This window comes from Culex pipiens, chromosome 2 (assembly GCF_016801865.2).
Source record: "Culex pipiens pallens isolate TS chromosome 2, TS_CPP_V2, whole genome shotgun sequence".
Classification (NCBI taxonomy): domain Eukaryota; kingdom Metazoa; phylum Arthropoda; class Insecta; order Diptera; family Culicidae; genus Culex; species Culex pipiens.
The window spans coordinates 146576138-146592990 of NC_068938.1; the positions used below are offsets into that span (position 1 = coordinate 146576138).

The 16853-nt window shown below is 40.0% G+C and overlaps 2 protein-coding genes across 2 annotated transcripts; one reads left to right on the top strand and one right to left on the bottom strand.

Moving 5' to 3' along the window:
• The first annotated feature begins 10 nt into the window (after positions 1-10).
• LOC120414887 (uncharacterized) lies at positions 11-1389 on the top strand. Its single transcript, XM_039576210.2, has one exon. The coding sequence runs from the start codon at positions 11-13 to the stop codon at positions 1334-1336; it is 1326 nt and encodes a 441-aa protein (XP_039432144.1). The 3' UTR covers positions 1337-1389.
• Positions 1390-2979: 1590 nt separating this feature from the next.
• Positions 2980-15314, bottom strand: LOC120414909 (probable very-long-chain enoyl-CoA reductase art-1). The gene is made up of 5 exons (XM_039576240.1): positions 15152-15314; positions 14735-15090; positions 3734-3950; positions 3557-3672; positions 2980-3499 (listed from the first exon to the last, which is right to left on the bottom strand). Exons 1-5 carry the CDS (start codon positions 15155-15157, stop codon positions 3295-3297), a joined length of 900 nt encoding a protein of 299 aa, XP_039432174.1. The 5' UTR covers positions 15158-15314; the 3' UTR covers positions 2980-3294.
• Positions 15315-16853: the final 1539 nt, after the last annotated feature.

The window sequence follows — 16853 nt, forward strand, 5'->3', positions numbered from 1 at the left end:
AGTAGCCAAAATGCCCATCGGGAACATTGACCGCGTGCTGATCGAGCTGCGGCCGCGACTCCAAAGTGCCAACTTTTTCATCTGCTTCAGCCGTCGCTTCGTGGAGATCAAATCGACGAAGATCGACCTCGCGCCGGATCGCATCACGATCAGCACGGAAAATAACGACGAACAGTACGAGATCCGGCTGGGCGACTTCTTCAAGCTGCACACCCAGACGCTGAGCTCGCTGCTCATCAAGAACAACTACATCTGCTTCCGGATCAACACGAACGAGAACAAATTTCACTCGGAAGTGCTGGAGATCAACGAGTACAACGCGTGCACGGACCTCAAGCTGGAATGCCGGCTGGAGAAGGGCGTCAACTATACGGTAACGTGCAGCAACTGCGGAAACGATCTGCACGAGCAACCGGTGGCCTTCAAGCGCATCCTGGAGCTTCCCTCGGACCACATGGACAGTAACGAGTGGTACTGCCATCGGCACGACACCCCAGAAACTCACAGCGAAGGAGAATGCTCTTCCAAGTCATCGTCAACTGCTTCACCCCATCCGAACAGTTTCACCCCGGCCGAAACGGACCTCTTCTACGGCCCGTTCTACGCCGTCCTAAACCGCCAGCATCTTCAGCGAGTTCACCTCCGCGCGGATCGCTTCCTGTACTGCAAGTGCTGCCTCCAGTTCCTCGGCGTAGCAAAGCGCAACGGCAGCGTCAAACTGTGGTACGAAAATCTGAAATTTCTCAAACCAGACGAGCACGAACAGGAACACGTCAACCCGGCGTCCCTCTTCCGAACCGACGACGCCCTCCTCAACTTCCAGTATCTCGTGCGCAAAACCGTCAACGACTACAACTTCATCTCCCATCTCGGCCTTCCGCCAATCTTCAAAATCATCTTCGAAATGCGCCGCCCCGGCCAGGACGGCGAGCTGTTCTACCTGCTGATGCAGATCATGGACGCCAACTTGAACGTGTTCAAGATCCGCAAGGGCGTGGACGGGGAAGATTCCTCGTCTGCGTCGGACGACCCGTCCAAAGAGGCGCCAACCGACGAAGACGACGACGACGTCTTCACGCCATCTCCAAAGCGTCCGATCAAGCGGAACATTCACGTGGATCGGCACCGCACCATGAAGGTGATGTACCGGTACGATCAGTTTGACCAGCAGCCCATCTTTAACTTTTGGCTGCAGGACAGCAACGTGGTGAGTGTGGAGATTTCCGAGCAAATGTTTCGCGCCGCGGTGCGCTACCTGGACGACAACTCGGACTACGTGCCCGAGTGCTACCGGAACAATCTTGGCTTTAGCTTGAGCTATTTGGATATTACGTAAGAAATGCTAGCTGAATTTGCGCTTTGCGCCTAGTAAATATGTGTTTGACAGAAGGTCGATGGTTTTTTGGCTGTTGGTAGGACGAAAAGAAAGCATTTTCATTATTTTTCATTTTTACAATATTTTTTAAAACAAAATAAACAGTGACTTTGAATTTTGCTAAACTGAGATTGTTCCCTCACATCCTCACATCTTCATTGGAAGTTTTTAAAATTAAATATATCATTATTGAACTTTCTTATAATAATTACATTTCTTTTACATGTCATATGAATGCCTAAATGCTCTTCATCTTTGTTGTACTTTTCGTTTTATTATTAATTGTTCACATTTATTTTATTTACTTGAAATTGTTTTACATTTTTGCATTGAATCGAAGACATTTGGGTAAAAAAGAAAAAATCACTTTAACAACTAATCCTAACTTTAATCTAAAAAAAAAACTAAATTTATGAAACATTCAAAGTCATTAAAACGAGTAAACTACGAACTGTATTTTAAAATAAATCCTCCAAGGGTTCTTACTTGTTCAGCGCGAGTTTTGCAACCAGGCAGTGTTGTTGTCATATCGATGAAAATGTTCAGATGTTTTTGTGGTGAAAACAAGTCACTACTGCCTTCACCCGTTGATACTGGTTGGTTTTCCCTCGGTTGTTGACTGAAGCCTGGAGGTGTTGTATTCTCTGCAACTTTTGGCCGCTGATTCAATGGCAATGGTTGCAGATTTGGAACTCCTCGAACAGATTCCACTCTTGATGACGCCAAAGCAGGAAAATCTACGTCCGTGAATGCTGGTGTTGTTTTGCGACGATTTGGTGGGTGCCTCGTTGTCGCTTGCTGCCAAATTTTTACAAACTCAGCTCGTTTTGGGCAGCTCCGATTCTTGGTCGAATGGTCGCCACCACAGTTGAAGCATTTCGCTTCGATGTTCTCGTTGATTGTGTTGCAAGCTTGAGGTTTCACAACGACTCTTGATGAAACAGTTCCTTCCACCATGTCCAAACTGCAAGCAGTTCGAACACTGTGTCACGTCATGGTGCATTGGACGATAACGTTCCCAAGTCACGATGATGTTGAAAATTGCCCGAACTGCTTTCAGCTCAGACGGCGTTGTCGATCCTTTCTCGAGATGAACCAGGTACAGTTGATCACGATACTTGATGTCCTTGTTGTGTCTCGTCATCTGAAAGAATTCGATTACGTTCAACTTAAGAGTTTTTAGCTCTTCTTTCAGCACACTCACATCCATGTCGTTCAAGCACGGATATGGCCGCGGGCACCAATACAGAAAAAAAACCCTCGTTATGACGTTTTGTGCAACCGGAAATTCAAATTCAAAAAAAAAATGCTAAGTCCCGGTAATGACACCTGTCAAATAAAGTTCATTTGGTATATTTACCTTTGAGGTTAAGTTCCGAGCTTTTCTCCTTCCTGTTGAAGTGATTTTGAATTATCGCGGTAGATTTTCTTGAAATATTTCGTTGGTGTCGAACTGTCAAAAATTGATCGCGTTAAATAGTTTTTTACCACACGATTTACAACAATATTCGAGGCATTATTATATTTAATTTAATTTAACAAAATAATACAATTTTCTCGGATGTATTCCGAAAATGCAGAACCAAATAAAACAATTTTCATTGTACTTTTCACCATTTTATTACCATTTGAATTTAATTTGTATCAAGTCATGTTTTATTAGGTTTCACAAAAACCACTACTTGGGAATGGTTAGTTAGAATTTAATTCCGTAACATACGAATCTGTAACGACACTTTAGGACCAGTTCACTACACATAAATAGAAACCTTAAATCCCGGAGCTAAACCGAAAGCTGGATGCGCTCTCGACGTAGAATAAATTATTGAATATTCTGCACGAAATTGAGCATTTGAAATTATGAAAACGTTTAAAACTTGCAACTCTGCTTGTTGACACAACAAACGAGAAAGCCCTCCTTAGATGGCGAACGGCAGAATGGCCTTCCGGCCCTTGGGGTAGTCCTTGAACTCCTTCTTGTAGTTCTTGTGCTTGCCGATGGCCCACACCGTCATCTGGTACATTCCGGCGGCGGCAAATACCAGCGAAGGAATGCACGTGGTCATCAGCGAGAACGACAACCAGGAGAAGAACTCGTACGTGTAGTTCGGGCAAGACACGAAGCTGAAAAAGGTATTGTAAGATCTTTGTGGGTCATGATTTACAATTGTTCAAACTTACTTGAAAAGCTGCGTCAGCGGATTTGCGTCGGGAACTGGGATCTTTCGGACGGTTGATCCGGCCGGTCGGAGGTTGCGCAGCAACATGTGGATCGAAAAGTTGCCCAGTTCGCTAACCTGTAAGCAAAAATTTTATAAATTTAAGTTTAGCAAAACATTACGACTCGTTCGAACTTACCAAAAATCCGGCCAGGCCGGCGTAAAAGACGGGGGTGCTCGGTTCCGTGAACAGCGGGTGGTTCACGTGGTACGCCACGTACGCGGCGAAGGCCCAGTAGTACGAGCAGTTTTTGAACAGGTTACGCAGCGGCATGGTGGCGTGCGAGAAACGGTGCACGAACAGCGTCTCCAGGATACGCTTGGCGTAGTGGCCGGCCCAGCAGATGGCGGCAACGCTGCAAGAAGAAAAAAGACGTCATGTACAAAGACGATTTCAGAATACATATCGACGCGATCGTGCTATCTTGACGCACCCGCCATTTCGACGTTCCGAGAAAACAAGTTTTTATGTTTGGCCTTGAATGAACATAAACTAGAGCACATAATGTAAACAAAAACAAACACGTTTTGTTTGGCTGACCGTCCTATGCATTGTCCCGAAATTTGGTTGAGTTTGGTTGTCGGAGTCCCGAGTTATAATTACAAATGTTGACAGTTGTGGGCCATGTAGGGGAGAGTGGGGAGTCTTGATCCCCGGGGACACTTGATCCCAAGCCTGTATCTCGTCAGCATGTGGGTAAAACAATTAGCTTTGTTCTAGAAAGTTGTGCGAAATTAACTAAAACTCATTGTAGAAAACAAAGAAAAAAATTAAAAAATGTTTAGATTCAGTTACACACATTTTTCTAAAACGAGCTGCAAAAAACTTCCAAGAGATTTTTTTTTCTTTGTATTGATATGTATAGAAAACACTCAAAAATTATTCAAAAAATTATTTTTTACACATGAATTGTTTGATAAACTTATCAACTCCAAAACCCTTACGCATTTGATGTTAAATTTATCGTCATACTATTTTTACAATCAATTGTTTAAAAAAGTGCGTTTAGGGAGACTTGATCCCTGCATTTTTACAGTCACTGGAATCAGCCTCAAGATTAATTAATTGAGCTGGGTTTTCATACATAGTTTCCTTTAGTATAGTTGTACATAACTTACTGCAGTTTGAACCATTTTTCAAAAGTTTCGTAAACAAAAATTTGCAGCTTTTGTAAACATGCTTAATTTTGGTCTAAAAAATAATATTTTAAGTTTTTAAATATTTAACATAATAAACTTGTTATATTTTGAACACAAACGTACAGGTTTTATGTGAAATTGCTGTAACTTATAGAAAATCTAAAGTTTGGATGAATAAGAAACATTTTGCTTAAGATTTCTTCAAAATGTTGAAAGGGGGATCAAGTTACCCCTAACATTTTTAAAATGCCGGTTTAAAATATTTTTTTAAAACACTTGGCATGATTCGAAGAGTTCATCTGATGAAATATCCTTATTAGCCAAACACAGATGAATGTTTAAGCTTTCAATTCATGCAAAAAGTTCATAGTTTTGTGAGAAATTGACAGAGTTATGTGCGATACAAAAAAAGGGGATCAAGTCTCCCCACTCTCCCCTACTGCCGTTCTACGCATAATTGTCCCATGTCATTTTTGGATGATTCTGACTTTTTATCATTTTTAAGCTTAGTTTTACGTACACTTTCATAAAAACACATAAAATTTAGTACTTTGTTCAGAAAATCATTGAAAGCAACACCAAGTCTGTTTGTCCCATCGTTGAACTTCTACGCATAGGGGCAGGGGGGGGGGGGGGGCAGAATGGCCATAGAACCATAGAAAAACATGAAAACTTATGAATTCAGTGTAGTAGGCTTATGCTTTGGGATGTTCCCTTCAATACCTCAATACTTGGTTGATGACATTTTTTAGCTTAAAACTATTTTTGAGCCACTTTAAAAAAAAAGTTTTTTTGATTTTTTTCAAGGGTGCGGGGCAGAATGGGCCACCTTAGAAAGCAAGCCATTTCGTCTAATACAACGTTGAAGGGAGATAAGAAATGACTTAAGGTACCTTTCTAACATAGTTTCCATGAAGTTAGACCACTTTAATAAAAATAGTCACTTACCAAAACAAAGATTTTTGAAAATAGTGTTAATATGTTGAAAAAGGACACTTATTTTACAAATAATCATCAAAACAACTAAAAATCAACTAATGTTGCATTAAACGTGATTTGTGAAGCTACCAGGAGTGAAATAATCCATTTAATCCAAATTTCATAACTTTTGATTGTTTTTATAAGGCAGGATAAGGGTGGTCCATTCTGCCCCCAAGTGGATTTTAATTTAACACTTCCACCACCAAGTCTCTAAATGATTTTAAGGTTCCGTTGTTGTTTGTATACCTTGGTAGTAACATCTAGTAACGTTTTAAGCCAGGCCTGCCCAACGTCCGGCCCGTGAAGCCATTTCATCCGGCCCGCGACGGCTTTTCAAAAATGTTCTATGACCGGCCCTGTTAATGGACTGTTCATGAAATATGCAATAAATAAATTGAGTGTTTAAATTCAAAAATAAGCATGAGATTAAATATTCACACAAGCAAAAATTTAACGAGAAAAATTTTGGTTTTTTATTTGTTTTTTTTTTTTTTTGCTATAAAATGTTACTAATTTAACGTATTATTTGGATTTTGCCTTTGTATTTTCAAAGATTTTTGTTTCAAAATCTAACATTCTTCATGTTTGAATTTAATTCTTATCAATTCTATATTGATGACTTCAGAATTAATCAATTAACTGAAAAATGGCTTAAAAAAATAAAATTATCCATTTCGTGAGAATGTGAAATAAAACTGAAGTTTTTCTTTTTTTAGGAACTTGATTAAAATTGATTTTAAAATTCAAATATCGTTTTTTTCAGAACATCTTTTCAGTGATAAACTCGTGTTTGAAAAAAAAAAAAAACTTTTTAAAAGCAAATTATTAAGACCGAAGAAAAAATAGCTGCAAATATTTTTAAAATATTGAAATGTTAAAATGAGTCAATAAATCTGGGAGCATTAAATATATGACACGTTCTTCAGTATATTTTTCATAAACTTCGATAGTTTAAAGAAGTTCAATGAACTAAACATGAAAACTACTCAATATATATTTTTCTACACGTTTTAAAATTTGTTTGTTTAAAATCTTTTAAAATGTTTTATAAAATATATTTCAATAAAGGTGAACAACAACGCAAAAACTTTTTTTTTTGTTTCATTACGCTTGGATCCAAATTATTTGGATCCAAATTTCGTTTAGATAGTTTTTGTCAAGCCTCATTGATTTCTTTTATACATGGTTGTGTTGGCAATCAAGCTTTCAAAAAAAACTTGCAACGACCAGTTAAATTTGAATGTTTTTGCCTTTTTTTTACTAATTTTTAAATTAATTATATCAAGGTATTGAATAGCAATCTACAAAACCAATAACAATAAATGAAAAAAAACTAAATGAAAATAAAAGAAATAAACACATTTTTCAATGTTTTGATTCTTATTTTCAACACTAGTTTATTCATTTGATTACATGAAAAGAACCTATAAGAATAATTTTATGAAAAAAATGTTTACTTTTTCAATTTTTTATCAAACATTGGTTCCGGCCCGTCACTGCTTCAGAAAAATCAGATCTGGCCCGCAGGGCCAAAAGGTTGGGCACCCCTGTTTTAAGCATTGAGCAAACTTTTTCAAACAATCCAACTTTTCAGAAAGCTTATTTAAGAACCTCGAAATAAACAACATTTGCGTAGTTTTGTCAATAAATTTACATTTTTGCTCATAATTCGAAAAATACAATGAATTCAAACGTCGTTTTCGGTATGGTGAAGTTATTTGACGTCCTTTATAAGACCCTTGCCTTAAAATTGGTCTAAATCCTTTTTAAAGCCCAAAACCAAGGGTGGCCCATTCTGCCCCCCTGGTCCATTCTGCCCCCCTGCCCCTAATTGTCCCACCAAGTATGTTAACCAAGTAATGTTAACCGGGGTGATTAGGGACATATAGGGCGAATAGGGACCCACGGGACAATTATGCGTAAAAACACAAAAATCGATCGAAAAATTTCAATCGCGTTTTTCTCAGTTGCCCTTTTTTGAACATGGGACAATTATGCGTAGAACGGCAGTGTACGTGTGTCAAAACCTCTCCTGACTAAATTCCCTTTGGCCAGTTGCCAGCAATTTTCAGGGTATGTCAAGAATGCACGATCAGTTCGAATCATCTTTCATATGAAGAGTGACAACAATGCACGGAATTTTTCCGGTTGTTGTTGAATATCTGAGAATTGAAATTGAATTTCGAGTATCTGTGAAGTTCAAAAGGTGAGGCATTGATAGCTGCAAAATGGTTTCCGTATCTCAATTTGGTCCAAAATGCACGTGTGACAAGATACCACGAGCACGACAATATAAGCAATACTCCCCGAATTCCGTAAATTGATTTTATTTGTATTTTTTGGTTTGGCTCAAACTTTTTGGGGGCCTTCCCTATGACCGAAGAAGCCATTTTGTGTCATTGGATCACCCATACAAGTCTCCATAAAATGTTGGCAGCTGTCCACATAAAAATGGTACGTATATACATATTTGAAAAACTGTAACTTTTGAAGGAATTTTCTGATTGATTTAGTGTAGTTTAAGTATTGTTATGGACTGTTCAGAAAAATACATATAAGGCTTACTAAATGTATGAGAATCTAATTTGCGACTTGCAAACGGCTTGTTATTTTAATGTTTTCAATTTTGAAAGATAAAATTGGATGGTAAAAACCCAACAATGATTCTGTTCCAAGATACAAACATGGCGTTTATTTGGGAAAAATGAATAAATAATTAAAACTAAAAATTAAAAGCTAGCAAATAAAAACAAAAAAATAGAAAGTGAATTCGAAAACTAAAAGCAAATATCTAGTCTAGAGCTTTTTTTTTTTGTGAAAAAAAAGTACCTATCTCGGTTGAGTTTTCAAAAAGCCGTAAGAGCCCCCTTGACCTCCGGTACTATTTTTCGTTTTTTCCAAAATGAACCAATATTTCTTTTGTTTTAAGTTTAGGGCTCTTGAAGGACGTGTAGATGAACAATCTCAAGCATTTTTGAAATTGGTTTTTCTTAAGTAGAAGTCGAGTACCGTTGCAAAAAGGGCTTAGCTTGTCAATGGCTCTTGCGTCCTTTTGAAAACTAATCCGAGCTATAAACTATAGTCTTTCATATGTTTATAGGACCTATTCAAAAAAAAAACTCTAGAAGTAAAACATAAATTTAAAAAACACAAAAAAACTAAACACTACATATAAACGCAAAACACAAAAACTTCTTATCAACACAAACACCCACACGCACTCACTCTCTCTCTCTCTCTCTCTCTCTCTCTCTCTCTCTGCCACACACACACGCTTCTTCCCTACGCGAACCCGTTTAAAATGACCCGTGCGAGCGTTACGGATAACGTGACAGAAAAATGACGGCTTCTATATAATACGCCCTTTTGCATTTGCATAATTTTCGAAATATTTAATTTAATTTAAACTTTTATAAAAAAAAAAACAATTTCAATTAGTGTTTTATTAGAATTTTTCAAGCTGAGTGCTCTTTTAGGAAAAATAAATTTTGAAAAAAAACCTGGATCTAAGCGAAAAAGCAAAAAACAAAAAAAAAAGATTTCGGGAAATTTATTTTTTGCTTAAATTTAGTAAATATTGAGTTTAAAAAAAAATTTATCCAAATAAAAAAAATACAAATATAACACATTTCCGGAATTCGAGAAAAATTGCTCCCATTAAAAAAAAAAAACAAGAATAACAGAAACTAAAAATGCGTCCAGCAAAACGTGACGTACTTTTTCAGGGGAGGTTATCTGCCGTTCTATGGGGCGCGGGTTCGATTCCCGCCTTATCCTCCTGGCCTTCTATTGGATGGGGAAGTAAAACGTCGGTCCATTTGCCTAAAGAGGTTTTGGGTGACTCACCACACATAACCTTCGGACGCCTAGAAATGAGCAGAAACTTGCAACAGAGACCACAAAAGACCCGGGGTCGTTAAAGTGGATTGCTTTGCTTTTTTTATCTGCCGTTCTACGCATATTGTCCCATGTTCAAAGAGTGCAACTGAGAAAAACGCAATTGAAATTTTTCGTCCGATTTTCGAGTTTCTACGCATAATTGTCCCGTGGGTCCCTTTTCACACTTTGTGTCCCTAATCGCCCTAGTTATCAGTTTATCACTCTTATTTGTTGTCCTCTTGCTATACAAAAGGTAAACAAGGAACAATGCTTCGTAAAACTAGAGATTTCGTGAAAGAAAATTCTTGGTGGGACAATAGGGGGATGGCGTCGCTATTTTAAGACCATGTTTTCCACCTTTTCTCATCGAAACCGACTACTTTATCGACTTCATTTTGCTGGGCGAGATAGGACGCCGTCTATTCTTAGACGATGACTTAGCACTTTTCCACTCTTGCACTAAAAAAACCAGATGGCAGCACGATGTAACGCCACGTCCATATTATGCGTAGAAGTGTCACGATGGGACAAACAGACTTGGTGTTGTTTTTGATAAGTTTCCGAACAAAGTACTAGACTTTATGTGTTTTTCTAAAAGTATACTTTAAACTAAACTCAAAAATGCTAAACACTCAAAATCGTCAAAAAAATGACATGGGACAATTATGCGTAGAACGGCAGAATTATCCCAGTCAAAAAAATAGATCAATAGAAAATAGAGCAAGTTTAAATCACAGGTAAATTTAAATAATCTTGAGATAAAGCTTCGTCAAGCGAGTTGTGCAAACTGTGTTCACAGTAGGATCTTCAGGATCTCCGAAAAATTGGTTGCGCTAGGGTTTGACTCGATTTGATTAAATGTATTCTAACTCATCATTTTGTTTTGGATATTACTGTCAAGAAATCCCCCAAATTTTTATAAAATTATTGTTAGTTCGCACTGTTGGTAAAAAATTCCAATGTCGGAGTCAAATTTGAATGGAGCTCGGTGGATTCCTCATAATATGCATGTCAAATATTAGCCTCGGTGTGCGATGAATCAAGTACCTATCCCAGCCGTCCCCTAATATGACAGTTTTCGTGAGTTGCGCATATCCACCGACAGATGGCAAGTGGGCCTCTTCGGAGTCCGCCCATTAAATACGCAACTCAAAATTTGCATGGGAAACTTTTTTTTCGTGACGGCTTTCGCGGCACACTCCCTTCAACTGTTCGAGACTAATATTTTAACTTGGCGTATCTCTCAACAAGTTTTTCAAGAAAATGATTCCAGAATGCTTATTTTGTCGTTTTAAACCGAAACAAGGCAAAAACTACATTAATTTTAACTATTTACCATTTTCAAATGTTTAGCTAGATAATATCGAAAGCCGCCATCTTAGGCCCACTGGGCCCACAAAACGGGGTACGCTCAGTTTGTATGGGAGCTGTCAGCATGCTCCCGGGCTGACCTATTAGGATGTAACAAAAATGACTTTTTGGCGGGCATTCAGGGGTTTGTTCCGGTGGGCATACTGAGCCTAAATCCCAAATATGAGCTTGATTGGACGTAACAGGAGCTGGCGCTCCACCCTTCAATTTTAAATGGGATTTAACCAGTAAAAAAAGATTTTTTCAAAAATGTCACTTTTTGAGGCATTTTGGCCACCAATGCGTTTACCAAAAACATCACTGGCGTGTAGGCCAGATCCTTGCGCATCTTTTGGTATATATAATAGGGTGGGTCATTTTTTTCGAAAGTGCTCGGATCCGGCTGAAATAAGGTCCATCTTGTAGAGGGTACCCATAGGGACTCTCATACCAAATTTGAGCTCATTTGGTTGAAAACTGGCTTGTCGCTCGGGGGTTAAAGTTTACATGGAAATTACTATGGGAAATGAGTGATTTTACTTCAAACGCTCCTACAAGCTAAGCGACAAACTATAGTCCACACTTACACTAGGTAGCCGTGTCGGGGGTGGTCCAAGGAACATTTTTCTCTAAGGGTTCATGGTCATCCGTTCAACCCTGAGCTTGCGCAAAGCCGAAACATCCGACGACGCCGGAATTCTTCAAAATCTCAGTTTTAACGGTCAACGCATGCTACAAACTATGACAGAAGCATCGTTTGAATGGATGAGAAACACGACGCCAAACGTCAACACACTTGCTCACCAACGTTTACGAACCGCGCGTTGCAGCTTGGTCATTGATTAGTGGCCACGGTTTTGACCGAGAACAGTTCGCATCAATGTGTGCGTCGACTTCCGGTAGATAGCGGGATGAAGTGGTTACGTTCCGGAACAATTCGGACTGAGGCTAACGGCACGGGAAGTGTTTGTTGCGGCGAATGTCTGCAAGATCAGAAGTGATTGGACAAGATCCACCAATGAGGGGGATGAGGAACCTACTGTTCAGCATTTTGGTGGCGTCGGAATGCACTCCGACGTGCCTTGTTCAACCCGGCGGCGGACAGTTGACCTCCTTTGCGAACCACACGTCAATGCACTTCCGGCAGAATGTTTGCGAGTATTGGGGGCATTTGTGCCGTGTGCCGCCACCCAGAAGGTCAAGCGAGAGCAGATGCTACTGCTGGGGGAAATCGAGGAAGATGCTTAGAAGCTGATCCGCTCGAAAGACAATTAAATAAATTAAGAACAAGCTGCTTATGAATTTATTTCAACCACAAAATAATAAACACATTTGTAACTTCTATTTCGGCCAATCACTTCCACCACCGGTTCTTGATCTCCGTCCTGGATGTGACTCTTGTCGATCCACATCCCGCACGGATATTTTGGTGGCCATCGTGTACGTTAGTTCTGGTTTGGCCGCCTTCCTCCCCCTTCTGTGACAACAGCTCCCCAACTTTTGTCGGTTTTGCGGGCGTTTCCAGGATGCTGGATGCTTCTGCTGCCATTTTTGTCACGATGTTGAGCAGCGAGCGGTTAATATTGATAATGTTGATTTCTTCTACGTTTTCACGATACAACTCTCTGAAATTTTATGTGACGGTTATTGAAAGGTTTTCAAGTTCTAGACTCAATTCATTGAACTTACCGATTTGAGACCTTCTTTTTCGATCCCTGCAGCTGCTGCTCTTTCTCCTCCAACTTGGTCAGCTCGTCATGTCACTCTCTGTTGCAGCGCGCTTCCGGACACCAACTTGCGCTGTATTGGCCGACGGGCCAGCGGAATCGGTGAACCGTTGTTTTGCGCTTCAATTTTAGCAAGATGACGTTTGGCGTCGTGTTTCTCATTCATTCAAACGATGCTTCTGTCATAGTTTGTAGCATGCGTTGACCGTTAAAACTGAGATTTTGAAGAATTCCGGCGTCGTCGGATGTTTCGGCTTTGCGCAAGCTCAGGGTTGAACGGATGACCATGAACCCTTAGAGAAAAATGTTCCTTGGACCACCCCCGACACGGCTACCTAGTGTAAGTGTGGACTATAGTTTGTCGCTTAGCTTGTAGGAGCGTTTGAAGTAAAATCACTCATTTCCCATAGTAATTTCCATGTAAACTTTAACCCCCGAGCGACAAGCCAGTTTTCAACCAAATGAGCTCAAATTTGGTATGAGAGTCCCTATGGGTACCCTCTACAAGATGGACCTTATTTCAGCCGGATCCGAGCACTTTCGAAAAAAATGACCCACCCTAATATATAACATTGAAGTTTGGAGCATCCTGGAGCTCGGTACAGACCTTCAAAGTTTGGCATTTTTTCAAAAAATCTGCCCCGGCAAAAAAGATATGGGGGAAATTCTCGTATGTTTGGCAGGTTAAGCACTCGCTCCTAACTCCATCCAATTTGCTGATTTTCACTATTTAAACAACTAATTTTGCTAAACTTTTGATAAAAACTTGCTTGCTCACTTCTTATTGAGCTATTTATCACTCGATTTCAGTTGAAAACGCCTTTAATTAGTTTTAATTGAATGTCAAATTTCTGACCTGCCAACATTAGAGGCACGCTGGAATTAGATGCTGTTCCCCTGCGTCGCACCTCGCGACGCCCGAGACGCCATTTGATTTTGCTGGGACCGATTTTTCGAAAAAATGCCAAACTTTGAAGGTCTGTACCGAGCTCCAGGATGCTCCAAACTTCAATGTTATATATACCAAAAGATGCGCAAGGATCTGGCCTACACGCCAGTGATGTTTTTGGTAAACGCATTGGTGGCCAAAATGCCTCAAAAAGTGACATTTTTGAAAAAATCTTTTTTTACGGGTTAAATCTCATTTAAAATTGAAGGGCGGAGCGCCAGCTCCTGTTACGTCCAATCAAGCTCATATTTGGGATTTAGGCTCAGTATGCCCACCGGAACAAACCCCTGAATGCCCGCCAAAAAGTCATTTTTGTTACACTCTACTGACCTATCCTCCCATCGATCGATCCAGCCACTTTGATTTGCGTACGACGATGCGACAAACATGCGATTTTTTGTTGTTTCTCCAACAGGTTTTTATTGACACGCTAGTAATGACGTATTTTACAACCTCAACCATTATAATGGTCATCTTCTCCTCATCTCATCACACACGTTTCAAGACCTCACGGTCAGGCAAAAAACGGTGCCTACAATCGTCGTCTCACTGTGTTGGCTCAAGTGCGCGAGGTGGAATGACGAAAGCTCCAAAAAATACCTTTTGCGAGCTACGAGTCGTGTCGTCGTCAGAGCCAAGTTATGTAGAGTAGGAGGAAGCCTCAACTAATGCGAGTCCGATGCGAATGAGCAAGCAAAGAGGGGACGGAAATTTGAAATTTTATGTAATCTGGTGTGGCTCAGCGCATTTTAAAACTTTCTTTTCGTTCACTACTGTTGTGCTTTGAACAGGTGAATCGCGATTGCTGAAATCTTTTGAGCGCTATCTTATCATTTTATTTTGGGGGGTTTTATGACTTCTTCAAGCGGGTGCACAAAGGTGAAATTAACCACTAAAAAGAAAACTTTTGAACGCTCTCTGACCCGTGAACTTGACCGTCGAGGTGCACTTTTGCGAAGTCACTCAAAACCAGGCCAATTAATTAATGTGCATAAATTATAAACCACGTATGTGGAAAGGTACTACATACTGATAATGAGAACGATTACAATTCCCGTTTTTCGTCCCAACCAGCGATAAAAGTAAAGACAGAATGACTATCCATAATACTCACTTGGCCGTGAAGCTGATCGGGTTGGACGCGGCCGCTCCGTAGATCAACGAAGGTCGCTGGTAGAAGAGCATGTACACCGCGATCGGTCCGGCGTATTCCGCCAGGAACACTCCCTTCCAGCTGATCTGCGGGCCGAGATCCTTCACGTACAGCTTTCCACCGGAACTAATCCCGAGAGACTGCACGGTATCGGAATCCTTGAGGGTCTTTCCGCGGGGCTCCAACCGAATCGACTGCCGGTGGATGGTCAGCGCTGGCTTCAACTTTTCCACATCGTTCTTGAGCGCCTTGACTGTAGTGTCCCCCTGGACGCGACACTTGCCCAGGGACCGGTTTTTCACGTCCAGAATTTCAATCTGAAACAAAATCATTTCAATTACCAGCAATTTTCACGAATAAATCCACCTCTCTACTCACCTCCATCGTGCTGTTTTTGTAGGTGCTGAAGAACCTGGAATCTGTGGAAAAAAGCGACTTTGACCGCGACCGACCGACACGATACACACGCAATGCGACGACCTGACCGCTGCTGTCTGTCTGTGGCAGATCGATGACGAAGGACCGTTCGTGCCGAAGCTAAAGCGACGAGAAAGTGACTGGCCAAACTTGACGTTGACAGGGTGGGTTGTCACTCAGTTGTGATTTTGACGTAACGACTTGGCTGCCAGGGGTGAAGTTGTGGGGTAATTCTCTGCCAACTCAAACGAAATCGGAAAAAGTCGCTCAGACCCCTCTTCGATTTGCGTGAAACTTTGTCCTAAGGGGTAAAGTTTGTCCCTAATCATGTATATCGACAAAAATTGCAGAGGTTGGTTTGAGCACAAACTTAAACTTTTTTTAAATCTGTTTTCAGGGCATTCAAATATACATTTTCATCTATTAACAAAACAAATTTAAAGACATTTGGTTTAATCATCACTGCTTTGACAAAATCGGCTTAAAATTTTGGTAAAGCCTCGTTAGACTGGTCCCGTGTGCATGACGAAGGCCGATTTTCAAAAAGTTTATTTAAGGGGTTACATGTAGAAAATTCCAAAATTTCATGTTCCAGAAAATTTACTAAACTCACTAAAAAGATGATTTTCAATCACTCCTGAAAGTTTCATGAAGATATTTCGTGACTGAACTGAGTAAGAGACGATTTAAGTTCACAACTTTGCCATGCGCAAAGCGAACTGTCAAACTTTGTGAGCGTTTTTCTCTAAACACCGAGTTGATTTACGGGTGCCACGATATCTCGAGATGGGATGGACCAAATTGGCTGAAATTTGGGGTGAAGACTCCCAAGACATATCCCGTGTGCATGACGAAGCCCGATTTTGAAATTACGATTTTTAAAAAAATACAAAAATCAAAAACTGACGATTTTTTATATGAAAAACATAAAAATATTTTTATCTTTTTTTTAAACTAAGTTTTTGAAAATCGGCCTTCGTCATGCACACAGGACCAGTTTAACGAGTCTTCACCAAAATTTTGAGCCGATTTGGTCGAAGCAATGTTGAGATATCGTGGCACCCGTTTTTTGAAACTGCCAACTTCAAATAGCTATGCCTTGGCAATGATACTACCAAATGTCTTCAAATTTGTTTTGTTAATAGATGGAAATGTATAGTTTAATGCCCTGAAAACAGATTTTGAAAAAAGTTTAGGTGTGTGCTCAAACTAACCTCTGACATTTTTGCCGATTTACATGTATGTAACCCCTCAAAAAAAGAAACAAATATTTTTATTTTTTTCATGTAAAGTATCGCCAGTTTTTTTATTTTTTTTTAAATGCAAAATTTCAAAATCGCGCTTTGTCATGCACACGGGATGTCTTGTGAGTCTTCACCTTAAATTTCAGCCAATTTGGTCTATCCCATCTCGAGATATCGTGGCACCCGTAAATGAATTCGGTGTTCAGAGAAAAACGCTCACAAAGTTTGACAGTTCGTTTTGCGCTTGGCAAAGTTTTGAGCTTAAATCGTCTCTTACTCAGTTTAATCGTGAAATATCTTCATGAAACTTTCAGTCATCATCTTTTAAGTAAATTTAATAAATTTTCTGTAATATGAAATTTTGTGATTTTCCACACGTATGTAGCCACTTAACTGCCGTTCTTATTTCTATTTCTAAT

Bases quoted from the DNA above. Each gene is read 5' to 3' on its own strand.
- LOC120414909 (XM_039576240.1), bottom strand. The intron at 3,673-3,733 runs GTAAGTTCGAAC...TTTTGCTTACAG, and splicing joins CCGGCCTGGCCGGATTTTTG to GTTAGCGAACTGGGCAACTT. The intron at 3,500-3,556 runs GTAAGTTTGAAC...TACCTTTTTCAG, and splicing joins CCGCTGACGCAGCTTTTCAA to CTTCGTGTCTTGCCCGAACT.
- LOC120414887 (XM_039576210.2), top strand. From the start codon at position 11: ATGCCCATCGGGAACATTGACCGCGTGCTGATCGAGCTGCGGCCGCGA.